General features: G+C 33.9%; 7 protein-coding genes across 13 annotated transcripts; 2 read left to right on the top strand and 5 right to left on the bottom strand.

Moving 5' to 3' along the window:
- On the bottom strand, positions 1–1,149 carry LOC104766379 (podocalyxin-like protein 2). Its single transcript, XM_010490257.2, has 2 exons — positions 864–1,149; positions 1–256 (listed from the first exon to the last, which is right to left on the bottom strand). Exons 1-2 carry the CDS (start codon positions 1,089–1,091, stop codon positions 68–70), a joined length of 417 nt encoding a protein of 138 aa, XP_010488559.1. The 5' UTR covers positions 1,092–1,149; the 3' UTR covers positions 1–67.
- LOC104767839 (putative F-box/FBD/LRR-repeat protein At2g05300) lies at positions 2,668–4,259 on the bottom strand. The gene is given in 4 exon segments (XM_019240908.1): positions 2,668–2,943; positions 3,088–3,243; positions 3,344–4,156; positions 4,158–4,259. Coding segments are annotated over 4 exon segments (1,347 nt in total).
- On the bottom strand, positions 4,954–6,577 carry LOC104766380 (putative F-box protein At3g23950). Its single transcript, XM_010490258.2, has one exon. It carries the CDS (start codon positions 6,482–6,484, stop codon positions 5,234–5,236), a length of 1,251 nt encoding a protein of 416 aa, XP_010488560.1. The 5' UTR covers positions 6,485–6,577; the 3' UTR covers positions 4,954–5,233.
- Positions 7,602–8,662, top strand: LOC104766381 (putative defensin-like protein 258). The gene is made up of 2 exons (XM_019241188.1): positions 7,602–7,738; positions 8,407–8,662. The coding sequence occupies exons 1-2, from the start codon at positions 7,681–7,683 to the stop codon at positions 8,595–8,597; spliced, it is 249 nt and encodes an 82-aa protein (XP_019096733.1). The 5' UTR covers positions 7,602–7,680; the 3' UTR covers positions 8,598–8,662.
- LOC109130978 (defensin-like protein 259) lies at positions 9,688–10,194 on the top strand. Its single transcript, XM_019241235.1, has 2 exons — positions 9,688–9,785; positions 9,983–10,194. Exons 1-2 carry the CDS (start codon positions 9,728–9,730, stop codon positions 10,186–10,188), a joined length of 264 nt encoding a protein of 87 aa, XP_019096780.1. The 5' UTR covers positions 9,688–9,727; the 3' UTR covers positions 10,189–10,194.
- LOC104767841 (FAD-dependent urate hydroxylase-like) lies at positions 10,395–12,906 on the bottom strand. 6 transcript variants are annotated; one of them, XR_002036735.1, is made up of 9 exons: positions 12,790–12,906; positions 12,573–12,719; positions 12,442–12,504; positions 12,185–12,347; positions 11,877–12,105; positions 11,742–11,801; positions 11,611–11,673; positions 11,345–11,507; positions 11,181–11,271 (listed from the first exon to the last, which is right to left on the bottom strand). XR_002036735.1 is itself a non-coding variant. In XM_019241233.1 (8 exons), the coding sequence occupies exons 1-8, from the start codon at positions 12,870–12,872 to the stop codon at positions 11,467–11,469; spliced, it is 849 nt and encodes a 282-aa protein (XP_019096778.1). In that variant the 5' UTR covers positions 12,873–12,906; the 3' UTR covers positions 11,195–11,466. The 6 variants fall into 6 exon arrangements, 5 of the variants coding, with proteins under 5 accessions (XP_019096779.1, XP_019096775.1, XP_019096776.1 ...); XM_019241233.1 differs by having other exon boundaries at positions 11,195–11,507; XM_019241234.1 differs by lacking the exons at positions 11,181–11,271; positions 11,345–11,507; positions 11,611–11,673 and adding an exon at positions 10,395–10,958 and having other exon boundaries at positions 11,782–11,801.
- On the bottom strand, positions 15,076–17,070 carry LOC104766382 (probable ubiquitin-conjugating enzyme E2 37). Of its 2 annotated transcripts, XM_010490259.2 has the most exons (6): positions 16,824–17,070; positions 16,649–16,718; positions 16,461–16,566; positions 16,228–16,326; positions 16,034–16,144; positions 15,076–15,941 (listed from the first exon to the last, which is right to left on the bottom strand). In XM_010490259.2, exons 1-6 carry the CDS (start codon positions 16,969–16,971, stop codon positions 15,231–15,233), a joined length of 1,245 nt encoding a protein of 414 aa, XP_010488561.2. In that variant the 5' UTR covers positions 16,972–17,070; the 3' UTR covers positions 15,076–15,230. The 2 variants fall into 2 exon arrangements, with proteins under 2 accessions (XP_010488561.2, XP_019096299.1); XM_019240754.1 differs by lacking the exons at positions 16,649–16,718; positions 16,824–17,070 and having other exon boundaries at positions 16,228–16,337; positions 16,461–16,552.

Here is a 26,894-nt window from a genome sequence, read left to right on the forward strand (position 1 = left end):
ACTAAGGTTTCCAAGACAAGACAACAATAACAACAACAGCAAACAGTTTGAGAAATGAGTTTTCTTACTACTGGTTATTGGGTTGGTCCTCGTCTTCCTTGTCAGGGTCGTCTTCGGTTTCTTCTTCTTTCTTCTCTTCCTCTTCGTCATCTTCTTCAGGAGGATCATAAGGCATTGGAGGAGGCAACGGTGACTTCATAGGACTAAACTTGGGGAATATATCTGGTCTCCTCCCTGGCTTTGGTCTCTCCCATTCCTACCACAAACCCCAAAATGATTGCAATGACCAGCAAAATGATAGAGCAATAATATTCAACAAAACAGCCAAAAGAAAAGTCACCAATACTGGTGCATCGATATACAACCAAAAAAATACAGTTCTTTCAACTAAGGGGGACATGAATGGTGTATCAAGAAACACATTCGACAACATAACTAACAATCGGAAATCAAGAACGTATGTCATGATAACAAGAAGTGGAATTTGACTGACTACACTCAAAATTACTGCAAACAAAGAACCAAGAAACCAATACAGAGGTTACACACAAAACTAGGTATACGATTGTCACAAGATGCAGCTTCTCCCTATTTGATTCATACCTAAAAAAAACTCTACACCTGTGATAACTTTAGCAAGTGATGAACACTGACTGAAGAAGATAAGTCAAACAAATCAAAGCTTGAGAGAGCCTCACAATCTCAATTTGTTCAACCTCATTTCCAAATACAATTTTCACAGATATTGTGACTCAAATTTCAAAGTGTCTATATCGAAATTGAGACTCTAATAGCAATGTGAAATCCCTAAGAATCTGTAGAGCCAATTTCTAAAAGGGAATCGAAAGCAAAGAGATAATTACAATAGGGAAATCGAGAGGGTTGCGACGAGTGAGCTTCTCTTCCTCAGGAGCCATAGACACCACCTGCAACTGCTTCCTTGTCTTTCGGCTCAGAGGGAAGCGTTGAACGGAGACGAAAGAGCAACCAATAGACTTACTAGGAGCTCTGTTTAGCGACGGTGAAGATAGTGGCGGAGAGAGAAGTGGCAACGACGACGAAAGCGATGCCGATACATGAAGCGGCGCCATAGCTCCTCCGCCTCTGTGTCTTCTTCGATGATTCTATCGGTTCCGTCAAACACTTTCATTTTTGTTTTGTTTTTAATATAAATATATAATTCAATAACAAATAGTTTTGTTATATATAAAATCCACTGTGAGAAATCCAATGAATTTCTCATTCATATAATATCATTATTTGACGATACAAAATCTAAGTCTTGTGATTTGTGAAAATAAAAAAAACCAATATTATTATTTTTAATATAATTTTAATATAATTTTATTTAAATATTTATTTTGTTATTTTGTTTTTGTATTTTATCTTAACATTATTAATATTTTATAAACAAATTAAATTATTTCTTAAATATATTTAATTTCATTAATTAGTTATATTTTTATATTAAATAACATATTATCAATAATATTAAGAAAAAACATATTATCAATCATAAAATTATAAATACTAATATAGTTAGTTTCATAATATTAATATTTGTTTAACTCTCATAATTTTTAATCATAGTAATATTTTTTTTATCAACTAATATTACTTAAAAATAATATGAATACTAGATTAGGACCCGTGCTAGAGCACAAGTTGAAACTCTTTTTATTTATATTATAATTTTAGAATAAAAAATAATTCATATGATTGTTTTTAAAAGTTTTTTTTGTATAAAACATTATGCAATAAAATCATATGCTAAATATGATGGCTTGAAAAAATACCTATTTTGTAAGTTTTCTATTGTTAATTTTGTAATTTTATGTATGAGAAATGGTTATGTTTGTTGTTTGTTTTTATTTTAATTTTTGAACATGTTTGGTGAAAGTTTTTTCATATGATCCGTGCTTAGGTAATATTTTATTTTCAATTGCACAATAAAATATCGAAAATATGATAAATTGCCAAGATTTTATTCTTTTTATGTCTAATAGTAAAGATTTTATTTTGTAACAATACATGAAATACTAAAGATTTTATTTTGGAAATTGTATAAATCATTGGAATATTCTCTTTAAGAGGATTCTTTGGGATATTTTTTTAATGTATTCATGTAGCCACATATTGACCAATTAATCTATAACCTTTTTTGTAACCAACCTACATTTAATGTATATCTTATTTTGTAACCAACTTATAGAAATTATATAGTCTACAAAAAAAAATTGTGTACTTCCGTTTTATTATATAGGGGATATAATTGAAAATTATGTATAATAGAACTTGTTAAATAGCTAATTTTATTTTATGATTTATAAAAAATAAAAAATAATAACAAATAAACTGTTTAATTAAGATTTTAAGTTTTCGTGAAGTTAATTTATTATAACAAAGTCTAACAACTTAGAAAGTTATATGTGTCATTCCAGGAGTGGATCTCATGAGTTTTTTTTATTTATTTTTATTCTCAGAAACTTTTTGAGAACCTACCAATGCACCTAACCTTAGTTTGGCTACCAAAACAAAACAAAGACAAATTCTATACAACCTTAAACAGTTTAAAACCAAACCATATATGAAACTACAAATGCATATCTACTTCTTCGTCTTTTACAGGAAACCTCAATTATATTATCTCTCGGCTCTCTCTACCCATTAGAGAAAAATGACTTCACATTCAGTAGAAACCCTTGGGATCTTGACTAAGTCATCTTTTGTTGAACTAGAGTTCAAACATAGAGTGAGTTTCTTGAGGGTGGCAGAATTCTCTAGCAAGTACCATACTAGCTTTATCTCTGGAGATAGTCCAAAAATTGGGGATTTGAATTCAACAAACTCGAGGGACGATAGCAAACACTCTGGCACAGGTGAAATGCTAAGTCGTTTCATCTCCCTCTTGGGACACAGTCGATCGTAACAACCAACACGTCCCTGTGGGAAAATAATGAGATTGAAAACAAAACAAAAAATGAAGCAATATACAGAAACTTCATATATATATATATATATATATATATATATATATATATATATGGATGAGAAAAAAATCAAGAGGGTTTATATATATAGCCAGACCTTCACTAAGATAAGGGATTTCAGATTCGGGCAGCTCCTAAGAAAGATTAGAAACGCTTCAATATCTGGTGCGTTGAGTGTAATGTATAGACTGGACATGTTACTAAATTGAGGTAGTGGTAGCGGACTATATTTTGAGTATCGATTGATCATCACCTAGAACCAGAGAGATAATGGGTTAGAAAATTTCACGATTAAAAGAACAAAAAAAATGTGCATGTCCAAAACATGCATGCATTGACATGTATATGTATACCGCAAAAGTTTGTGAACATATTGTCAAATCTCTGATCCTCGAAATCAAAGTGAGACACTTTTGGACGACTTTTGTCTTTGCTTGGCCCGTACCACAAAGGATAGATAAATCAAACTTGTCATTGGACTCCAGATCACTAAATGTATAGCTTTCTGATATGGTATCATGGATTCTCAAAGAGCACAGCAGAGGAGCATCAATCTCAACTCCCGGGTCACAATACTCAATCCGGAGATTCCGGAGAGGAGAAGGTCGTCGTGTTAAACGGAGCCACTTCAGTGACCGAGAATGAACCCGACAGACGTTTTCATCATTCCATACAACGTCAACCTTTAAGTATTCCAGCACAGGGCAGGACGAGACAAGTCTCTCAAATGTGGTCTCGTTGGTAAACACAATATCACTTAAACGGAGGATCTTTAGACAAGGTAAAGAAACAAGCTCAGGAGCAACCAAAGTCAGCCTATAGAGTCTTAGACACACCAGTGACTCACAAACATAGAGACTAAGTGGCATCTCATGAGAATGAGAATAAGCATCTCGAGTAACGTGATCAACCAAAAGACGCTGAACCTTACGCTTTACCGAGGCACCGATCCATGATGTGAGATAGGATGATGCATCATTGTCATCAATATATAACCTGAGTTTCTCTATGCATGTAACCCTGTCGGAATCGAAAAACCAGTTACCAAAACTCAAAAAGGCATTGAAACTTGGGAATTTCTTAAAGTCCAGTTTCAAACGAGGAACCAAAAGCCAGAGAGTCCTCCATCTGGTAGATAAAACACTTGTCTTCACAGCTTCCTCGATCTGTGGGAAGATGATTAAGTATTTGACTTAACAAAGCATCTGGTAATTGGCTTATTCTATCTTCCTTCAACCTCTCAGTACTTAACCCTTTGGAACAAGCCATTCGTATTATTCTTTTCCCAGACAACCAAATCTGTAAGAAATGGTACAAATTTCAGAGAGAAGGAGTAAGAAGAAGAGTATGATAGAGAAACTAAACCATTGAGACTTATAAGTCTGGTTAGGGTTTTTTCTAAAGTTTATCATAAAGATATTTTTTTCTAAATTTTATCATGAAGATAAGTTTTACAACAAAAATGGGTAAAATCAGAATAAGAAGAAGAAGAAGGACCTAAGAGTGTTTTGGTCGAACGGAATGGAATCACTTACTGGAACTGTAGATCGTGATTTCGCCGGCGGAAATTAGGAATCACTTGCCCCAACCTTCTCTACTCTCTAGGTTACGTGTGTCAATGTGATTAACATAAGTGATAAGTTTCAGTTACACAAAAGGCCCAACATAGCCCACTAAATCTTTGGTTTAAAGTTGACATATTTATATTACCATGGTCTACTCGAAGGGTTTGGTTTGGTAGACAAAAACTTAACTAAGTTTGCTCGTTGTGCTCAAGTTAAATTGGCTGCTTAAGGTGAGGAAAATGGCTTGTGTTTTGTGTGTTTAGCTATCAATGATATGAAATCTTCCTTTCAGTTATTTTTGTGCCACTAAAATGCTGTTTTGATCGAATAGAAAGGCTACTACTACCATCATGGCTCGAATGAGAAATTTGCATTTTTCAATCATTAGACATTGCGATTTTGAAAAGAATGAAATGTATAATCTCTATATTTATCCTTGTAATGATACAATGAAATGAAGGAAGATTTCTCTAGAGCTTCAGCTCCAACTTCTATTAACAGCTAAACACACAATAACATCACGCCCATAGTCAGCTACAATTCGGTCACAAGCTTCTTCTCTACTTCCTTCAGTCGTCCTGTCTATTCCCCATTCAGTTTACCTCCCACATGTCTGTTCTTCCTCTTAAAATAAACTCATTGTCGCTAATCAGAATGAAACTTGAAACATAGTATACACTAAGTAGGATTCGGACGAGGGAGATGGTGCAGCCAAAGTGGGACAACATACTGTGTAAAGTAGAGATGGTTAGGACCAGTTTGAACTGATGAGAGAAAGTATCTATAGATGTTCCTCATATACTCGCTGCAACTGTTAAAACTCAAGACGCAACCATCCATACACTTACGAGCGTCTTCAGTTTCCTTGTGAAGATTAAACACTTTAGTCCTCAAGTTAAAAAGGATCAGACCTTTGTTGCTCCTGCTCCACAAGTAGACGATCTCAGATTTCAAAGGATGCATCACCACAGGGAAAAAATCGATACCTAACTCGATCAAAGACGCCAAGCTAACTTCCCAACAGAGCTGCCACTGTTCCTCAAGACCAATATCAGTGTACTTGACCAGCCTCCAAACCCGTAACGTGCGGTTTCCATTCACACGGAACTCGTTGAAATACACAATGGACCCTTCCGAGGTTGTAAAGGTTCTCCTAAAACGCCGTAACTCATCATCTTTTCCAGGGAAAGGTACGATATGACACCCACCATCAACACCATTATGACCTCCAAAGAAATCGTAGGCGATAATAGAACTGGTGAGATTAGAAAGCCAATGAAGAAACCCGTTTAAAGCAAGCGACTTGTCCTGACCAGACCACGTAGCAGTATGAAGACAAGGTACAAATTGTCTCCACCACATCCCTGTATCAGATGAGTAGATCATAAACTGGACCTTACCTTCATGAGTCAACAACCACACAACCTTGTAACTCACAACTACACCATTCTCCATCTTTGTAACCAACCCACTCTCACTAAACCGCTCGTTCTTCCGCAATCTCTCAAAATTACGGAACGGAGGTTGAGGGAGTCGAAACCATTCCTGCAACAAAGGGTTCCCAATGTAATACATCGGAGAGCCATCACTAGACTCTGCACAAATCGTGACCAACCCATCTGTACAAGCTAACACATTTAGTTTAGTGATCGTCGTCTCGGCAAAGAAACTTACTAGAGATCCTGGAGAACGAGAAAGTCCCCATCTTTCGCATCCATGGTGGCCGACGATTTCAAGAGTAAGCTTGTGAGGGTTGGTTTGGATGATGGACCATGAGACTGACGAAGATGAGTTGAAAGAGATGTAAAGATCTCTGAAGTCTGAATCGATTAGAGATTTCCATTCTTTGCTCACTGATCTGAATCTCGCGATGTCCTTCAATGGACACCGAAGCAAGACGTTGACCAATGTTTCTTCTAAAATCTCCATTTTTTTTTCGTTTTAGAGTTCTTCACTTCTTCTTCGATTTCTCCGAGACGACTAAGTTTGTTCTCATCAGGTTTCCAATACTAAAAACTTGGCAATTGCTGGATATAGGTTTATGACATTGCTACTTTACGGCATCTTTATTGGAGGAACATTTTTTGTTGAGTGTTATTAGAGTAAAAATATTATGAAAATAATATTAGATCATTAGTTTAGATTTTTTGTAAATAAGTTTGTTATTGGGATAACATGTTTAAGATCATAAGATTTAATAATATAATAATCTTAAACATATTATATTTATAAAAACTTTAAAAATAACATTTAAATTGCAAATTTATAAAACTTTTACAAAAATTCAAAATATAATACCAAATTTTTATGTAACAAAAAAACATTAAAGATAAAAGAAAAACATATTACTTAATTAAAGCACACAAACATTTTATTTAATTAATATATAGTTTAATGTCCAAATTTATTCCATATATTTTCAATCAGATCCTCTTTTAATTTGTGAAAAATTGTTTGCAAAAAATTGTATCCATTCACAGCTTGCCACGTCAGGTTAGAACTGAGCCAAGATCAGTTTTATATCAAAAACAAAAAAAAAGTGTTCTAAGCCTTATTGATTTTTATTTTATCTGGTATGATGATGGTCAATGAATTAAAATATATATATTGGTCGTTTCAAATTGTGAGTTTGACACACAAGCACAATAACTTTAGATTTTAATATATAGATGACATAAAGAGAAAAAAATCTAAAGTTTTCTGTTGTGATTTATATATGTGATTATTCAATTCTTTTAATAAATATAGTATTAAAAAAAAAAAGGTGAATACAATAATTAATAATATTTAATATTATATAATTTGATACCATTATATCAAATCTCTTTTTAATTGTGATTGACTATTAAATGTAAAATTCATAACTATTTATGCTGGTTTTTATTAATTAAATATGCTTAATTTATGATTATAAGTGCACTTAATAAATTTATTTTTAAAAGCTAAAATCCAATGACATTAACATATCACCCCTAACATTTGGTATGTATTAATTCTCAAATCCTTTGACATGACTAGACTTGCTTGTGTATATATTGTGAATGAAGACATGGTTAAACACTACAACGAAAGATCAACCTTTCACAAGACTAAAATTGTTTAATTCAAAGTTCGAAAATTTTAAAATGATGAACGTTTCTTTCAAGCTTTCACTCTTGATTTTCATTTTGGTTATCACATCTGGTAAGTGTTATAATATAAAGATCTATTTAATATATAATATAAAGATCTATTTAATATGTAATCCATTTGCACAGAAAAAAAAAAAAAAAGAAGAAGCACATTTAATCCTTTCGACCAAAACAAAAGCTTTTTTAATATGCAACTTATATATTTTTTGAGGAATTTTCAACAAAAAAAAATATCAATTATCGATGGATCTATTTTTTAACCTTCAACTAATTTATTATTAAAGAAAACGTAACTAAGAGATTTCTACTTGTCGGTTCATTTAAACACTCTTAACTAAATTGTTTATGAAACCTCGGAATTTATCGATATATTTTAGATTCTCAAGTAAAAAATCTATTAAACAAATCAGTATAATCTCTTACTTTATGGATTCTTTTATTAATAATTTAGTCGACGATTTTTAAAATGGATAAGCCAAAAAAAAAATTCTATTAAAATGCTTTTTTATAATATAATTTTGAAAAGCTTGAACATAGTGGTGAATATTGCATTGATCTCGTTTGAATTTAATGGGCTTGAGTCATTTGGTCTGAGAAAACATATACTTCTTTTAAAACATGTTACCTTTGGTTTATCATTTGAATTACTCTATCGCTTTAGAGGCACAAATATTATTACTAGAGAAAAAGTTTAAACCCTTATAAATGATGAACGAATAGATATTGGATCAGAAGCAAGGGAGCTAACAGGAGCTGACAAGAAATTCGAAGTTGCCACCGGAAGTTCAAACTACGGCGGCACCACCAGGACCTTAATGCAATCCCCACCTTGCAAAAGAGATGTTGATTGTAACTTAAGATGTCCCAAGGGAGCTGGAATCTGCAATAATGGCAAATGTGATTGTCTCTAATTGGATTTATCGCATTCTAATGTATTTCTATCAATAAAATTTATCTACCAATATTCAGACTTTAATTAATAAACTAATAATCATACGTTCAAACGACCAACAATGTATTCATGCATGCATTGATCGATTTCTACACTATCTAGAACAACTATGTATTCATAATTCATGCATTGATTCCAAGCCCGAGGTTTCAAATTCACCGGCTAGTGTCTTGCAACTTGATTTCTATTCAGTTTCCAATGGACTCTGTAGAGCACTTCCATTGCACATCTTTGACATGGGATCAATGCATGTCACAGTGTAGAAATGTAGAAAAATGTAGAAAGATGTGTAAAAAGTGTCTCTGTCCAGCACAATTAAGACACAGTGTCAACAGCTGTCATCACTTGATTGGTTAGACAAAAAATAAATAATTAAATAATTAAATTAAATTAAAAATATTATTGTTTAACTTTTGTGACATCCAATGGCAGTTTAATGGATGAGAATGCCCTTACTACACGATATCTTCATTATTTTTTTGTGGATACAAAAACTTGTATGAGTTATATACTTATATCAAAATTACATTTGCTTTTGAAGTTTGGCATGTAAAGATATCGTGTAGTAAGGGAGCTAACCGGAGTTGACGAAACTGTAACTTATGTACACCGTATATACAGGCTGTAATGTAAAGATATCGTCTAGTGCTGATATGTACACCGTATATACAGGCTGTAATGCTTCTTAGTGAGGCATTTTTTTATTTGTTAGATTTATTTCCATATTTGATCAACCTATTCCACTGAATTTATCACAATTTTAGCCAAGATTAAAGTCACCATTTAGAGGTTTTTATCTGCATTATTTTTATATTGTGTTTTGAGTATAAAATTTCAATGTTTATGGTATACTTTTCTAGTCAATTTTTTTTAATTATGTGTGTTATCTAAAATCTTGAAATATGGTATGATTTTCTAGTCAAAAAAACAAATGACCCAATTTAAGTAATAATGTTTTAAGTTTTGACTAATTGTTCTAGATTTCACAGTTTACCACTTTATAAATGTACGGCTACATCCTAGGGACACATAGCAAACTTTAACGAGGCTCGAAGTTTTGAAGTTAAAAAAACCAAAGCAAATTTGAAAATGAAGAACGCTTCTCTCAAGCTCTCACTCTTGGTTTTCATTTTGGTCATCACATCTAGTAAGTTTTTTTTTGTTTTTTTATTTTGCCTTTTCTTTTGTCACCAGGTGCATTGTAAAAATGTTTTTTTTTGTACAAGTGATAGAAACAAAAAGTACATTTTTAAATATTGGTTATTAGTATTCTTAACTTTTGTTTCTAGATGAAGAGTTTAACCTTTAAAGCCATTTTGTTTTATGCAAATGATGGATGAGAAGATCTTGGAGCACAAGCAAGACATCTAACCGAAGTTGATGCTAGTTTGGAAGGTGCAGCAGCAAGTCCAGGGTACGTAAGCATCGGTGACACACTGGGCAAGTCTCTAAGTTGCAAGAGGGACATCGATTGTTACTTAAAATGTCCCGGTCGTAAGGGAGGATTCTGCAACGAACGCCTTCGCAGATGTGAATGTTTGAAATATTAATCACATTGTAATCTACTTTATCAATAAAAATTATTCATTAATGATCAGTTCTTCATATATATTCCAAGCGCATATTTTTTTTTTTAACTTCATTTACGGTTCCATATCAGTCTGCTCAAGTACCTTAGTTTTGCGTACTTCATTCAAATTTGACTCACCAATTTGTCTCAATGAAACTCCTCAAACATTGGACTATATGTTAAAGTTCATGAGAATTGGTCTATAGGTTACAGTTGATCATGATGAGAATTAATACTAAGGCTTCCGCAATCGAAATGAGACATTTTCAGCCGTAACCGAGAAAGGAAAGACCTCAAGAACCTATCTGTGAACAGATTCATCCACTTCCCTCTGCTCTGTTGTATGAAACCTACTGTATACGCCGCAATTATAAGATCAATGCTTCTCCATTTCCTTTCTCTTGCATACTTCTTCAAACCTACTTCAATCCTCTTATAACTCTCGTTTTGATCATCTTCTGTTTCACCTTTCAGATCATTCTTAAATTTTATAGCTTCACCGAGACAACGAGCAAGGATAACTCCATCTTCCATTGCTGAGCAACCACCTTGTCCTATATCAGGAGTCATAGGGTGAAGTGCATCCCCTGCAACGCATACATTGTCCTTTGCAATGTTTGCCCAAAGTAGTTCCCACGGAGGTCGATACTTTAACCGAGACATCACCATGCTATCAAGATCAGTGGTTTCCACAACACTCTTGATGTTTTTAGGTAAGTCTTTGATCTTGTTCAGCACAAACTGTTTGATGTTTTCCGGATTTGTCTCCTCGGCTAACAAACGCAAGGAAAGGAGTCAATGATAATAAAGAGGATACGAACAAGATCAGTAAAGTTCCATTTACCTAAACTAGTAGAGGTGTGGGTTAGGAACCAGTAGACACTGTTTTGGTCGCAGGGGACAAAACCTGAACGAACACCGTTGCCATAAAACTGAAAGAACCTTTTCTCAAATCCATGGCCTGTTGGGAAATGTGCGATCCCTCGAATTCCTAACCGGGCAGTTTTAGCCGGACTCTTGAAGCCTAGCCATTTACCTACCACTGAGTTCACTCCATCACACCCTACCAAGACCTAAATGTCGTTCAGAAAAAACCCACAATTCAGTTAACATCACACAGGACAAGTAGTAACTACCTTGGTTTTGTGTACAGTCCCGTCAGAAAGATGAACCATCTTGTAGTACCCAGACAATTCGATATGAACAACCTTAGATAAAAACCTTATGGTCCCTTCAGGTAACTCACTCGCTAGATTCTCTAACAACATCTTCCTATGTACACATCGCACCTCATATTCTCTAGCAAAACCCATTTCAACAAGGTTATAAAAGTTTTCTTCTTTTTTGTTTTTATAACATTCATATGTGAATGTGAGTGAAGTCCAGAGAACAAGAAACATACTCAGATTCTGGTAATAACATCTCTTTAGGAGGATTCTCAGCAGAGATGGATCCGACCATCCATCTACATCAAGATCATAGATAAAGTTCCTTTGCGACATGATTGCTATTAAAAAAGTAATTGTTAGTTACCCTTGAAGTCTTTGATCTTGGTCACCACAAACTGTTTGATCTTTTCCCGGTTTTTCTTATCTATAACAAAGTCAAGGAGATGAATCAATAATGATATAAACAAAGATATATATCTACAATAAAAGTTTCATTTACCTATCTCAGTAGAGGTGTGGGTTAGAAACCAGTAGACAGTGTTTTGGTCACATGAGATGAAACCGTAACGAACACCGTTGCCAAAAAACTGAAAGAACCTTCTCCCTAATCCGTGGCCTGTCGGGAAATGAGTGAGCCCAAGGATTGCGAACCGGGGACTTTTAACCGGATTCTTGAAGCCTAGCCACTTACCAACCACTGAATTCACTCCATCACACCCTACCAAAACCTTTCAAAGACCACAAATTCGTTTACATGACCAGCCTAGCTATTTTACACATGAGTCATGACGACTGAGTAGTTAATACCTTGGTTTTGAGTATAGTCCCGTCAGAGAGATGAACCATCTTGTAGTGTCCGGACAATTCGATGTGAACAAGCTTGGATGAGAACCGTATGGTCCCATCAGGCAATTCACCAGCTAGAGCCTCTAACAACGACTTCCTCTGTACGCAACGAACCTCATATTCTCTAACAAAACCATTTCAACAAAAGTTATAATTAAGGTTTCTTCTTCTTTGTTTTAGTCAATAGTCCAATAAGGAGAAAATAAAAGGATACATACTCAGATTCTGGAAAGAACATTTCTTTAGGAGGATTCCCTGAAGAAATGGGTGTGACCACCCATCTGCATCAAAGGTCAACTAATAAGTTCATAGTTGCTATTAATAGTAACAGTGTTTAATTGTTAGTTACCCTTGAAAACGATCACCGAGACTACGAACATGCTGAGAGATACCGAGAGCTTCCATGGCCTTCCAAGCATTGAAATATAAGGAGATTGCAAATCCTGTGGCTCTCAGATTCTCAGAAGATTCCAACACTATGCTTCTGATCCCAAGTCTGTAACCACAACTTCGATTAATTAACTTACATGGACTATATAACGTATACTTTTGACACACACGCATACCTATGGAGCCCAAGTGCGGTGGCAAGGCCGGAGATTCCAGCTCCGACGATGACTATATCTTGGGTACTTTCATCTGCTTCCATGGTTTGTAGAAAGCTCTGATCTTTCGTCCTCTGTTATTAGATTAAAGTCAACATAAGAAACCAACATAAAATCCAAACTTTATATATTATGATAAAGAGTTCATCATCGTGTAAAGAGTAGACACGCACTTTTGGCGCGTGGAATGAAATAATTACAGACAAATACAAAACACACAAATCTTTGGACCATCAGTGGACCAAATTAGTTTCCATAGCTAAAGACTAAATCATTACATAAAAAAAGAATTTGGTTATTTTTAAAAGTCTCAAATCTGTTTGTTTAAAGACACATCACTTTTGATTAACGTTGAAACTTCAATCTACCTAATTGTACAAGTAATTTTATTTTTTTTACTTTCCTTCCTATGGTGAAAATAGGAAGAAAAAGAAAATTTATAGAAGATTCTCTACTATTTATATCTAAGGATATATACGGGGTGTATTCAACATCCGTGTAAAATTTACAAATCTTATGTTATTTAATCATGAATTTTAAAAAATCTTTTTTAGAATCTATTATTGAACTAATTATTTAAAAATCTACCTTAAAATCTACTGTTATTCAAAACAGCAGGTGAAGTTGATTTTCTTTTTAGTTGTTTTGCTTTCGTTTGTGTTGTCTACGCTAGATCTGGTGGATTGATGATGTTATTAGTATGCTCAACAAGTGAGAGGGTCTTCACGGTGAGGCTTGCTCGGCGCTTTTTGCAGGCCCGGCCCGTCCATAAGGCAAGCAAAACACTTGCTTTAGGCCACAAAAGATATAGATAACTGAAACGCCCACAATACAAAATAATGTGTTTGGTCTGATGGTTCAGTAGTCCTATGTTATGTCTAATATCTCAGGTTCAAATCTTATTTTGGTACTTCACGAGGTTTTTTTTTTTTTTTTTTACTTTTACATTTTGAAAATGCTTTAGGCCACTTTTAATATAGGACCGGCCCTGGTCTTTTGGGCGTTGTTCTTCCTCCCCCAGCGGTTTAAAGAGAAGTCTCTTTCGTTAGATCCGGTTTGTCCTTTTATGTAAGGTGATGCTTCTCGCTTTTGTGGCCATGGGTTCTTGTTATCTCCGTTTTGAGTAAGCTATCCTCGTCCTTCTCCTGCATCTTTTAGCTACGGTTAGGTGTTTAGTGTGGTTTGCAGTTTTGTTGGGCCCTCATTTGGGGAGTCTTTTTGGTTGATTCATCATGCCCTAATTTGTGATTGGTTGAGGAAGCGGTCAGAGCAGCCATCTCTGTGAGGGTTTCTGATTACAAGTAAAGATGATGATGTCGGATCTTAGATCAACGACTGGCTTTTGAAGTATAATTGCCATTGTGGTTTGCTTGTTCCTGTCTCAGATCTTGTTGTTGGTCTTGTGCGTATCTTTGTTTCTAAGCCGCAGGTGTGGAATGGCTGAGGCTCCGTCTAGCTATTGCCTTTCTCCGAGTCCTTGTCTCTTTGTTTCAGCCTATGGTGCTCGGTTCCTTTCCTAGCAGAAGTTTCGTTCTTATTGTTTGGTGGGTGGTAGTCCTCAAAGATTTCAGTCATTGCTTTTATTTGTTGTTCATGGTGTGTGTTAACTTCTTGGTCATGCTTCTTGAGAAGTTTTGCCTTGCTCCTTGTCCTTGCCTTCATGATCGGTTTAGATATGATCGCCTTTTGAAGGAGTCTAGCTAGACGTAATGGGATGTATCAGTCGTCGTCATCGCATCTGGGAGTGTTTTTGAGTCTCTATGATCTCCTATGAGTACTCTTTGCTTGCCGGGTTATGATTTCCTTGGTTCTCGAAAGATTGACTCTCATCATGCTAGGAGGAGGTAGTTGTTATTACGGGTTGGCCGTGAGCAGCCGTGATAAATCATATGCGCAGGTTTCAAAAGAAGAAGTTTCTCTGTTATCTTGGTTTTACCACCTTTAAGGGACTACCTAGTTATCTCTGCTTATAGGCTAAAGAGTCTTCCCTTTCGATTTGGTTTCTATATTTTTGTTTCTGTATTTCTAGTTCAGTGGTTTGACTTCCTTTGATAGGGTTTAGTTTCCAGGGAATAGTCTTTTCCTGCGACATTGACTATGGGGACTTTTAGTTGTGCGCCAGCTTTAGCTTCCCTCTTTTGGGCATATGTAATCCTACCTTGTTACCAAAACAAGTTTTAATAAAATTCTAGTTAACAAAAAAAAAAAAAAAAAATACTCTTATCAATAAGACNTCGATTCTTCATAGAGTTTATCAAAGACTTTATCAAAGACAGAACAAGATTCCCATTTACATTTCAAGACTAATAAGTAATAACCATAAGCTTAAGAAAAAATTAATCTGAAAGCTTTGATTCCACCCATAAAAAAACAACAAAACAGTTTTCGTTACTTTTTAAGGTCTACACTGGAGGCCTCTTCTTCCTCTTGCCTGTGATAACCGTGACCTTGAAGAGACTGTTTTCTTCTTCTCCACTATCATCACTGTCTAGAACAACAATGGATTCAAGTACTGCTGTTTCTTCCAAGACCGAGTTCTCAAACTCACCTCGCCGACTTCTTGCATTTTCATTTTGATTCATTTCCAGTTCCGTTTCAGTGTGCGCAAGTACTACCTTGGTTTTGCTAACTTCACTCAACTCTGCAAGTGGTTTCAATGACAGTTTTCGGCTTAGTCTATTGTTGTCACTCTTTCCAGCAGAAGTTTGCAAACTCGTCAAGGTATCCTTACATGGCTGCTTCACAACACCCAGAGAAAGCTTCTTTCCATTTGAATTTGGTTTCTTGTTTTCTTTATAAGCAGCTGAAACTCCATTTGTGAGCTCTTCTTCACCACACAAGTCTTTCTTTTGAGATTGAGGAGGCAAGGCAAGAGATAACTTCTTCCTGCTCGTTTTTATCCCATCATCACCAAATGTGTTTGCCTCACCGAAACCAATCACTGCTTTTCTTTTCCCATTTCCATCCTCTCGTCGATCTTTCGATTCAGTGTCACAACTCACTGTATGTGCTATACCTAAGGAGGATTCCGCCGTCAACTTCAGCTTAATCCCATCGTCATTACCAGCAAAAACACTATTTCCAATTTCACAAGCCTTCTCATCTCCATGATTCTAAAGAAACAAAATCAACATTTAACATAAAAAAGCTCACCGAAGATTCAGATTTTTGTAAAGAAGAATAATATCATATAATAAACATGCACCTTAACTTGGAAGCTGGTGCTGCATCCATCAGTCTTAACCTTAGCATACTTATCAGTCATCTCTCTTGCCTTATAATCAAAAGTTTGTCTATTGTATTTATACTCCCTACTCTGTAAACAAAACAATAAACTTTAAAGAAACAAAAAGCAAAAAACTCAGAGAAAATAAATGTCTAACAAAAGAGTAGACTCACTACTTCACACATCAAACCATCATCCGGATTCGGTTCACCAAGCAGCAACCTTATGCTAGTCAAAACTGTTGAGATATTCAAGGATGGTTGCCAAGCACCCTATCAGAAAACTATACACTGTTATTATCCCTTTTGTATTAACAAGAGCTTTCATGTATTCCATCACTACTACTGATGAGTATCTATCTATCTTTCATGTAATTCTAATAGATGAAACAAAGTCTCGATCTAACCTTGGGAGGGAGATTTAGGATGTCAAGGCAAATCCGGCCACTGTTATCGATGTTAGGGTGATAAATCGGAGTAGCAAAGGCCACAATTGGTGGCTGAAATGGATATCTGATTCAACAAAATTCACATTAAACGATTGATCCAATTTCTCATCAGAACCAACAACAAAAAATAGAGTTTGATAGATTACCTCTCAGGGATTTGAATCTTCACGTTGAAGATTCCATTAGCATATACTGTATCTTCAGGACCTTCGATTTCTTTGGAAAACCAAACACAACAACAAAAAAAAACTCAAAAACAGGTTAAAGCACAGAGAAGAGGAAGAGATCAATCAATCACGCGAAATGAAGAAAATGGCTTACGAGCATCGATGGTGGAGAAATTAGAGAGATCGCCGGAGCCAGCGGCGGCGGAAGAGAGATGTGGAAACGAAGCGCCGTGTGGTGGATCGGAGAGGAGAAGCTTTAGCTCTTTGTGCATTCGCATGCTTAACCTTGCCGCTTGAGCCATTGGATTGAGAAAATAAATGTCTTCTTCTTCGTCTTCGTCGTCGTCTTCGTCTCTACAGCTTCTTATTAAAAAAAAAAAAGATTTGGGGGCAAAACTGAATTTGGCACCGGCGGGGAAGATTTTTGGATAAAAAATTCTCAAGTCCCAACAATTTATGGGCCCAAAACTAATTGGCCCAATACTATCTAATTGATTTCTGAGAAAATAGCATATACATTAACTTTCTCCAACTTTAATAACACACTAGATTATTATCATCCGCGGTATACGGTGAAGCAAGTTTTTTTTTTTTAATATACTATTTTGATATTAATTTTACTAATGTAATTTTTTGTTAATTTTAGTGATTTAGTATATAATTAGTGGTATACCGCACAACAATTTTGTTTAATACAATCTTAATTAAATTAGTTTGATTCGACGTATTTTATATTGATGTTCTTAAAATAGTAAAATAAAGATTTAACCTGTATTGAAATATCATATTAATGATATTTTATTTTTTAGTATTATCAATTCAATCATGTAATATCATATAACCCGTCATGTAATATAACTCGTTTGTGTTATTTTAAAAATTTAATATGTTTAAATATTCATAATTTTAAACTTTTTTTAAGTTTAGATATATCAGTTATAAATTATAAACTTCTTAAAATCAATCATTTATTAATTATATATCAGTTATAATTTACTATATAAGGTAAATTTACGATATATTTATGTTGAACACACACTTTTTAATATTAATTGAGTAATATATGTTCGTTTAAAAAAATTCAAATCACATTATATGCAGAAAAATATACATTTTTATCATCCTTATGTATTATATGATGATTCACTACATTTAAATTTTAAAATAAAATAAAAAAGATGATAGGAGAATAATTTTTTTAATATAGAAGAAATATTCTAAATATCTATATTAATTATAGAATATTATATATATGGATATTTAAAATATTTTAATTCTGTTTGGTTATAAGGATAATAGAAAGAATTAACAATACTTGTTTGTATATGAATATAAGCATTAAATGACATTAAATTTAAAAACTTTCCAAAACTGAATTTTGAGCAAAAACTGCTGCAAAAATACTAGTATAGATACATCTACTTTGTGATACTTTTATACTTTGATCATGTAAAATTACATATTACCCCATAATCTAACTAAACTCAATTCATTTTCTCTTTCTCTTTTAATATTCTTTTACTTCAACATTTGTTTTTCATTTTAATTACTATGTTTTAAGTTTAACTTGTAAATAAATATTTTTTGCATTTTTCAATAATTTTTCTTTCCACAAAAAAATATAATAATTTATGAATCTAATCTAAATCAAATAGAATTGAATTGATGTTAATAGTCAAATCAACAATTTCTAATTCAAATCAACAATTTCTAATTCCAAACTAAATTAATTAAATAATTAATAAATTTATTTGACTGAATTTTCAATATGAAATAGACCGTTTGTACACATACTTTAAGCTTAAATTATCTGCATAATGGATTAATAAAATATTGCATTCATAAGTAGTTATCCATCCATTTGGATAAGTTTTAAGAAACTTTGATTAGTTACCAATACCCACCAATTCTATTGGTATCCACATAACCACTAAAATATAGATTTGATGTTGTCGTTGTATCTTAAACTCAAATCTCTATAACCCACAAATTCTATTGGTATCCACATGACCACGAATATATGGATTTAATGTTGTCGTTGTTTCCTAAACCCGAAATCTCTAGAACCCACCAATTCTATTGGTATCTACATGACCATGAATATATGGATTTGATGTTGTCGTTGTATCTTAGACTCAAATCTCTATAACCCACAAATTCTATTGGTATCTACATGACCATGAATATATGGATTTGATGTTGTCGTTGTATCTTAGACTCAAATCTCTATAACCCACAAATTCTATTGGTATCTACATGACCATGAATATATGGATTTGATGTTGTCGTTGTATCTTAAACCCTAAATCTAAGCCTTAAACCCTAACTCCTAAACCATAAACCCAAAATATTGACATTGAATCCACAAAACCCCTAAAACATAAATCCTGAATTATAAAACCCTTAACACTAAATTATAACTCCTAAACCACAAAATTTTTAATTGATTAGGTTTTTATATGAAGTTGTTGTGCGTATATCCGGCGAACCAGAAGAACATCCGGAGAAGAAGGGTTTCTTGGGATCTAAAGTTGATATGGTTTGCCATTTAGCCGTTCTTTTTGCTTCTTTTCTCTCTCTATCTCTCTCTCGCTGATCGATTATATACATGGTATATTTTTTGATTATCATGTATGTAATTTATAACTGGATAAAAACTACACCAAAATAATCAAAAAAGAGTGAAAATTAAATGATAAATGATCCATAACAATTTAGAACCAATGAAGTTAGATTAAATTCTCCTCTGATGTATATATATTTAGACACATTGTTTAGCTATCTCTACATACAGTTCTAGAGAACAAATATGAGAACTGTGAATTTAAATAGTCTTCTAAAACCTTAAAACAATCTCAATTACATACATATTTGATCATCTCAGTTTCACCAAAGATTGAAATTTTGAAGTGATGTTGTCTTGTCTTGGACCATCTAATCACTTGCACAATTTTATATGATAAAAAAAAATTAAGTATGTAGTATGGATCAAACATTTACATAAGCTCCAAAAACATATAACACACAAAAAAAAAACGAATACAATACAAATGAACAAAAGAAATTGTTTTTGAGGAAATGGTCACATGAGGTCCCGAGTTCGGTTTCGTGTTCTGCATTTGTGGCTGCGTCTCTGGTGATGGTGGCTTGGGTGCTTAACCACGCTTTGGACTTCTCCTCTCTGTTTATCTAGGTAAAATCGTTTTAATTTCAAGTGTAGATTGCGGCAGTTTCAGTGATGTTTGTCGATTAGCATTTCATCTTCTACCACGGTTCGAGAGTTTGATCAGGCAAGGTTCTTCCGGTTTTAGAAGATTAGCTTTCGTAATCTCTTGGCTGTTTTGGATACTTTGTTGGTTTTCTCCTTTATAAGGTGACTTTGATCGTTTGTTTGATAGTGGAGATGTTTAGGCCTGCTATCTCTTTGGAGATTCTCTGATTCACTGGTTCATTCTGGTTCGATCTTTTATCCTTCTTGATCTTTCAAGATTGGTGTTACCCAGCATGGATATTTCGCTTTTCGACTCTGCAATTTAGATCTGATCGAGATCTGGTCCTTTGGTGTGACTTCTATCTAGGTGGTTATTTGTCGCCTTGAGTTCGACATCCCTGTATCCGGAAGAAAGTGCGTGGAACTTCTTGTCGGGTTATGAATTTTAGGAGTTTTGTTACGGTTTCATTTAGGCAGTTTGGCTTCTCAAGAGGAGGATTTGAGTGTTGATGGTTGGCCGAGGACATCTTCGATACGTTCTATCAAAGGATCTCTGGAGTTCTGGCTTCCTCGGTTGGTTCGATATGTCTCCATCTTATCAGTTTCATGTGGTCTTTGTCTTGTAATTGTTAGGGGTTTCGTCTGTTGTCATTGTATCATTTAGCATTTTAGTAGCTGTTGTTGCTTCCCTTTCATAGAGTTTATACTCAAGAAATATATCTTTCTTTCGCCAACTTTAAACTTCGAGGATATATCTTTCATCCGCCAGCATATGGTTGTACTTCACAAGATTTCACTTTGATAATATTAATAACATCATATGACAAAAAAAGAAAAATAAATTGACAAATCAATACAATAAAACTGATATGTTTTTCACCATAGCATGAAACATCAGCTTTAACATTCAAGTTGGTGTTGACACATCAGTTAGAATCAATAATCAATAAAAATATTTGAATTAATACAGCTAAGATTTTTAAACCAATTAAAAAACTAGGTTTAGAAATTGGGCCATTATGAGAAGAAACATGGTCACTAAAGAAAAAAGACCATTGGGCCATTATGTAGTAAAGGCCTATATGTGTAAATGGGTTTGTTTAGTGTAAGAGTTAGGTTAAGACAAAACAAGACTGGTATAAATATACTGATGTTCCAACTTCCAAAGCACAGTAAATCGAAATCACGAAAACCTAAATATTACTTTACTATATGACTTCATAAAAATAATAACAAAAAATGCAGCAACAAAAAAGAGCAACAAAAAAAACATATATTAACAACAAACGAAAAAAAATCTAATTTCATTGGAAGATACTTTAATTTTTCAAATATACATCTAATTTTTTGGTTTAATGAAAACTGAACATTTTGGATTAACTATATTAACATCAAAAATATTCATTATTGTTTTAGTAAGAGAATAATATAATTTTCAAGTCAAAGAAAAAAAAACTTATTTCTTAACATAATAAAATTTAAAATATATGTAAAAACTAAATATATGAAATTAAAAACTCAAGTATCATATGAAAATAGAAATAATACTAAAAATACAAATAACCATTGAATTATCAAAAACTTATGAAACTTGATATCAGAGAACATATATATTACATCATGAAATTAGAAAACTTGATATCTCACAAATATGTTTTGTTATGATATGGTGATTTCTATGAACACTGGTGTTGAAGGTGTGGAAACCGCTTTGAAATTAGCAAAAAAATGGGGTCATGAAAAGAAAAAGATTTTCAAAGATGAAGTGCAGACTTTTCGGGTTTTTTATTTTTAAGAAATGTTATTCACATTAGCATATTACAAATTTGGAAGACTATTTTTACAGGCTATAACTGTCACTTATTGTGACTGCTTTCATGTCGTAAACAATTTAATGGATTTGATTTCTGTTTTATTTATTACTGGTTTGAACTTAGTTGTGGTTATTTTTGTGTGTTTCTTGCCTCTGGTTGTTTCTTAAATCTATTTTCTTGAACAAAAATCATGTGTTATATATTTTCTTTCTAAACTTCCATTAATATACTTAAAGATTTGTGTAGAAAATTGCTCTGTATTAACACCTAAGCGAAAGTGACTTTGTTGAAGTGGAAATAGAAATATGATTAGTAACACATGCAACTAAACACCGAGAAGGATCTTTAGACTTTAACCACCATCGTTTTCCATATATATATATAAGATTTACAGCTGAATCCATTGCATAATCCATATGATATTCGGCAAAAACCCGAAGAATAGATAGAAGAAAAGCATTTTTTGTGTAGTCTAATTTGATCGCCGGTAAAATCAGAAAATTAATGAATAAAGTACATGAAGATATTGCTAAAAGACGTTGTTACACTTATTGAATGAGAAAAAAAAGAGATAAGTTATGTGAGATTATGGAGATAAAGGTTGAAGTGACTAAACCTAAAGTACTCGAAGAGATCCATCAAAAAAATTTACAATGTAGACATCAAAGAGTAATCTCTTTCTGTTTGTGAATTGTGAGTGGAAAACAAATCAAGAACTAAGGGTGAAATTATAACATCCGTGTTCCGGGATTAGAGTTTGAGATGTGTTGAGTAAACCAAATAGGTAGATTTTAATTGATTTTGGTTTAATTAAATTCTAGTTTAATCTAATTAATCCAAAAAAATCCCTAATTTTTCTCATGAAGTCACGTCTCCTCTCTTCTTTTGTGCTTTTGTTGACGTTGTCATCCTAGAGAGGGAGAGAAAGAGAGATAACTCTTAGTTATTGTGTGTAAAGGAGAAAGAGAAGGAGATTAAGTTTTTTCCTTAGAGTAAAGAGAGAAACAGAACTGTCAGGGTATGGGAGAAGGAAGATCCGATTACTCAAAACATTTCAAAAGGTATTGATTTTTGGTAGGGTTGTAGCTAAGAGATTTTCGTACACTCTCCTTTTTACAGAAGTGAATTTGGGTTAAAATTCTAGGAGTTATTGGCAGTTTAGTGGAGGGTTTCGTCTCAAACGCGGATTGAGACCAACCGGTGTTTCGGGATCGATTTCGGTTTCACCTGAAATTTGATCGTTCTGAAATTTTGTGGGAAGCTTCTGGACGTGTCGATTTTAGTTTTCACCGAAGGGATTAGAAAGTTAACGGTTCGTTTTGATTTCGTGGTTTCACTTGTGAGGTTGTTCTTTTCTGATTTTTCTGGCAGTTTGTTTTCAATGTTTGTTTATTGGTGTGATTTGTTGTAGGAGCGAGTTTGGTTGTTCTTGGATATTGGAGAGCCTCTCATTTGGTTGTTGTTATTTTCGTGAATCACTTGTTAAAGTGAGTGCGTGACCATGAGCTTATCTAAGCGATTGGGTTGTATGACTTGTTTTGTGTGATGATGTGTAGGTGTGGTGAAAATGTTATTGGTTGTTCTGTTTAAACGGTTGGTTTGTTATATATTATTTGTAGTTGTACTCTTGATTTGCTTGTGTGTATAGCTCGTAGATGGGAGGATCGCCTCACTGAGTATTTCTGGTAATACTCACATATCTCATTGTGTTTGTGGTGCAGGTAGAGGCAAAGTGTGACCGTGGGATCATGGCAATGAAGAGGAGGATGTTCTAGTGGCTCGTTTGGTTGTTGTCTGGCTTTTGTTAGGTTGCTAGAGTTGGGTTAGTAGAAACATTGTTAGGTTGCTGGTTTTATGTTTCATATTGGTTGAGTATTAGATATTGTTTATTGTATAACTATTAGAGTATTATTGGATATTTATTATTGGTTACTTGGTATTATGATTTCCGTTGTTTGGTGTGTTTGTGGTTAGGTGGCTAGTAGGTATGAGACTACTAGTTGTAGTGAAATTATTATTATTATTATTTCTTATTTAAAAAAAAAACGGGTCGGGTCGTTTCAGAAATCCCTTAACTTAACATAAAGTTAAAAACATATTCAAAAACTAAAATTTTAAAATTAAAAACTTATGTATCATATGATGATGTAAATAATAATAACTAAAAAAAATTACTATTGAAATTATTTTAAAATTAGAAAAATTATTCCAAACAACATATATTAAATTATAAAATAAAAATATATATATATATATATATATATATAAATCTAAATAAATAAATAAAAAATAAAAAAAACACATCAACAACATAGCGCGGTGCCAACCTAGTTATTTTTGAAATTAATAATCTTGCACTCTCTTTGGGGTGCTCTTTCTCTCCATGACGTATGAAATGATGTATAATTGACTACTAAACTATCTTATCCGTACTCCGTACTACATCAATATTTTTCTATGTGCGATTATACTTAAAATTATGTTCGTATATACCTGAATTAAACAAAGTAATTAATAAACAATCAAGAAGAGAGAAAAAAACACTCGAGTAGTGGAGTGTGAATCGCCAGCTAAAAAGATTCTACACAACGTGTCAAGTCATTACTCGTTCCTTTGTCACTAGCCAGTGCGGACCATGTCAGTATCCCACACACCCACACGCTCGATCGTCCTCTCTTGAAAATATCTCGCACAATGGCTGGGACCAAATAACTTGCCACCTAAGTAAAGCAATTGACCTAAGGCTTTTGAGGCACCTGCATGGGTTCCATATTTGTCCCGTGACAGTAGTATGAAAGCAAAACATGAACTTGCCACGTTATTACAAAAGGCAGACCACGTCACCGTCTGAGTGTTTAAACAGTAGACACTATCTTGCTCTTCTTTATTATTTCGTTAGGGACAACAAAAGTTACGAAGTGGGGGAGAGATGTCTCCGATTACTTTTTAATTGCTCCTCTCAATATTTAATAAGTCATCAAAATAGAAACATAAAAGTAAATTATAGGTTGACAAAGAACTTATGTGATTAAGATATAAATTAGTTAACAGTCTTGAATTTATTCAAAAAATAATTGTAATCAATTGTCGTAATAGAGAGGTAATTAACCTATCAATCTTGACTACTAATTTTCTACTAAATTCAAGCACTCGCTTTTGAAAAAATTTCAAGATCCCTTAGGTTTCGAAATTATTGTACTATAATACTATTAATCAAACAAACAAAAACTATAGCTTGTGGATTAGCTAACCCCATTTGGCGATCAGAGAGTTATTTATTGATCAAAACAAAGTTGTAAGATTCGAATTAAAAAGAAATCTTTACCATAAAAAGAAAGGAGACAACAATAAAAAAAAAATGAAAAGTGGAGAAACTGTCTCTCGCCTATACGAGGAGGTCATTGTCCCTTAGGCTCTCGAGGCTTAAGGACCATGCTTTGATTCAATAAATTGCTGTTTTATTCAAACTAAATATATTATTATAACACACGTAATATGTGGTTAGCATTTGACACACGTCCCCTGAATTAAGTCTAGATTAATTAATCAGTATATAATTAGGAAAGTTTTATATATAAGATTTGCTATTGGATTTTTCGGTGGTGGCTTAAACAATAAACAATAAAATAGTACTGCCTTTGATGCGTGTGATTTTGATTGGAACTAAGGGTTTTGATTCTTAACCAAGCAATCTTTTGTCCACTGAAGTAGTTTATATTATATGCTTATGGAGTTTTATTTATATAATACTCCTATAATTAGATAACTCTTTTGCAAGACATTGTGTGGCTAATTTATTCCAGAGTCCATGGACATGTATACGAAAATAGTGAGCTTTTGCAGATAGAATAGTGTGTCTTTGACCACCATGTTTTGTAGTTTTTCAACTATATATATCATCATGTTTACTTGGCATTTAGTGTTGTTGTTTGCAATAAATAACGACTTGAGGAAATGTCATTAGATTGTCTTAATGATATGCGACAAAGAAAATGTCTTGATGAATGATGATAATTTAAACACATATTTTTTTTGTCAACTGGTTTTATATTGATAATATAGATTATAACTTCCCTTCTTTACAAAAACATCTACACCCTTAAGACCAACGATACACCCTGCATCGTATCCAAACAGTCCTCTCTATTTCTACTCTCTGTTTCTACAAACAGACACAGTTAAACATCAATTTCTACCTATACCAAAATAATGGCTAATCCTACTCTAGCCATTTAAAACTTAAGTTCAATCAGAGGATAGTCTTGTGTCTTCAGCAAAAAAGTACCTCAACCACTCCGGTTGCCCCATCGCCACATACGATTGGAGTCTACAATCTTGAGTGACACTTTGTGCTATCATAAGTGCTCCTCTGTTTGAAAATGAGTTTTCCAAAAAGAATTTACTATCCTTGAAACCTCCCCTCAGTCTGCTAACCTCATTTGATTGGTATCGAAATGTAGGCCATAATGCAGGCTTTGTAACCACCTTTACCAAAAGCTGATCCTGCAATCCAAAAACCACATTCTCTATCCGATGGCTTCTCATACTTTCCATAACCCACAATAGCCCTTTAAGCTGAGCTTCTTGCTTATCCTGGACCATTGCCATAGCTCTTCTACTATGCAACAACACCCTTCCATCGTGGTCCCTTAGGACCCACGCACAACCCAACAAATGATTTCTAGCCGACCAAGAGAGTCCTATATTACATTTCAGCCAATCTCTTGTTGGTCTTTTCCACCCTGGTTTCTTTGAAATTTGTCTCGATTCTCTTCCTCTTGGGACTTCCCCTTCCCCACGAGCTTCAACTTCTTCCTCCTCATCTGATTCCTGTTGAGCGTCAACCCACTCCTTCCAGTCTTCCTTACTTTTAGTGATCGTTTCCTGCGGAGAGAAATTTGTTCCTTCAAAAGCCACCAGATTTCGATTCTTCCAGATTTTCCACATCACCCAAGGGAACGTTTTTTTTTACTCCTCCGGTCACTGAGAGTTCTTCATATTCAGTAAGAAGTATTGAATATTTGAAAAAACCGACCCATTGTGAAACCCTAGCTCTGGGGATGGGATCCCCGATAACGCCCACAACTGGCGAGATAAAGAACAAGAAAATAAAACATTATTGATCGTTTCTTCTTCTCCACCACAGGTTTGACAAGAGTTTTCAATCCTCAACCCTCTCCCACACAGAGCGTCTGCGACC

The sequence above is a fragment of the Camelina sativa genome, chromosome 19, assembly GCF_000633955.1.
Source record: "Camelina sativa cultivar DH55 chromosome 19, Cs, whole genome shotgun sequence".
Taxonomy (NCBI): domain Eukaryota; kingdom Viridiplantae; phylum Streptophyta; class Magnoliopsida; order Brassicales; family Brassicaceae; genus Camelina; species Camelina sativa.

Excerpts from the sequence above, each read along its gene's own strand:
- LOC104767841 (XM_019241230.1), bottom strand. The coding sequence starts at position 12,872 with ATGGAAGCAGATGAAAGTACCCAAGATATAGTCATCGTCGGAGCTGGA. Across the intron at positions 11,282-12,184 it reads GGACTATACTCAAAACCAAG|GTCTTGGTAGGGTGTGATGG; the intron begins GTATTAACTACT and ends AACGACATTTAG. Across the intron at positions 10,982-11,052 it reads CCACACCTCTACTAGTTTAG|CCGAGGAGACAAATCCGGAA; the intron begins GTAAATGGAACT and ends TGCGTTTGTTAG.
- LOC109130978 (XM_019241235.1), top strand. The coding sequence starts at position 9,728 with ATGAAGAACGCTTCTCTCAAGCTCTCACTCTTGGTTTTCATTTTGGTC. Across the intron at positions 9,786-9,982 it reads CATTTTGGTCATCACATCTA|ATCTTGGAGCACAAGCAAGA; the intron begins GTAAGTTTTTTT and ends ATGGATGAGAAG.
- LOC104766380 (XM_010490258.2), bottom strand. The coding sequence starts at position 6,484 with ATGGAGATTTTAGAAGAAACATTGGTCAACGTCTTGCTTCGGTGTCCA.
- LOC104766381 (XM_019241188.1), top strand. The coding sequence starts at position 7,681 with ATGATGAACGTTTCTTTCAAGCTTTCACTCTTGATTTTCATTTTGGTT. Across the intron at positions 7,739-8,406 it reads CATTTTGGTTATCACATCTG|ATATTGGATCAGAAGCAAGG; the intron begins GTAAGTGTTATA and ends ATGAACGAATAG.
- LOC104766382 (XM_010490259.2), bottom strand. The coding sequence starts at position 16,971 with ATGGCTCAAGCGGCAAGGTTAAGCATGCGAATGCACAAAGAGCTAAAG. Across the intron at positions 16,719-16,823 it reads TTTCTCCACCATCGATGCTC|AAATCGAAGGTCCTGAAGAT; the intron begins GTAAGCCATTTT and ends GGTTTTCCAAAG. Across the intron at positions 16,567-16,648 it reads AAGATTCAAATCCCTGAGAG|ATATCCATTTCAGCCACCAA; the intron begins GTAATCTATCAA and ends TTGTTGAATCAG.
- LOC104766379 (XM_010490257.2), bottom strand. The coding sequence starts at position 1,091 with ATGGCGCCGCTTCATGTATCGGCATCGCTTTCGTCGTCGTTGCCACTT. Across the intron at positions 257-863 it reads ACCCTCTCGATTTCCCTATT|GAATGGGAGAGACCAAAGCC; the intron begins GTAATTATCTCT and ends GGTTTGTGGTAG.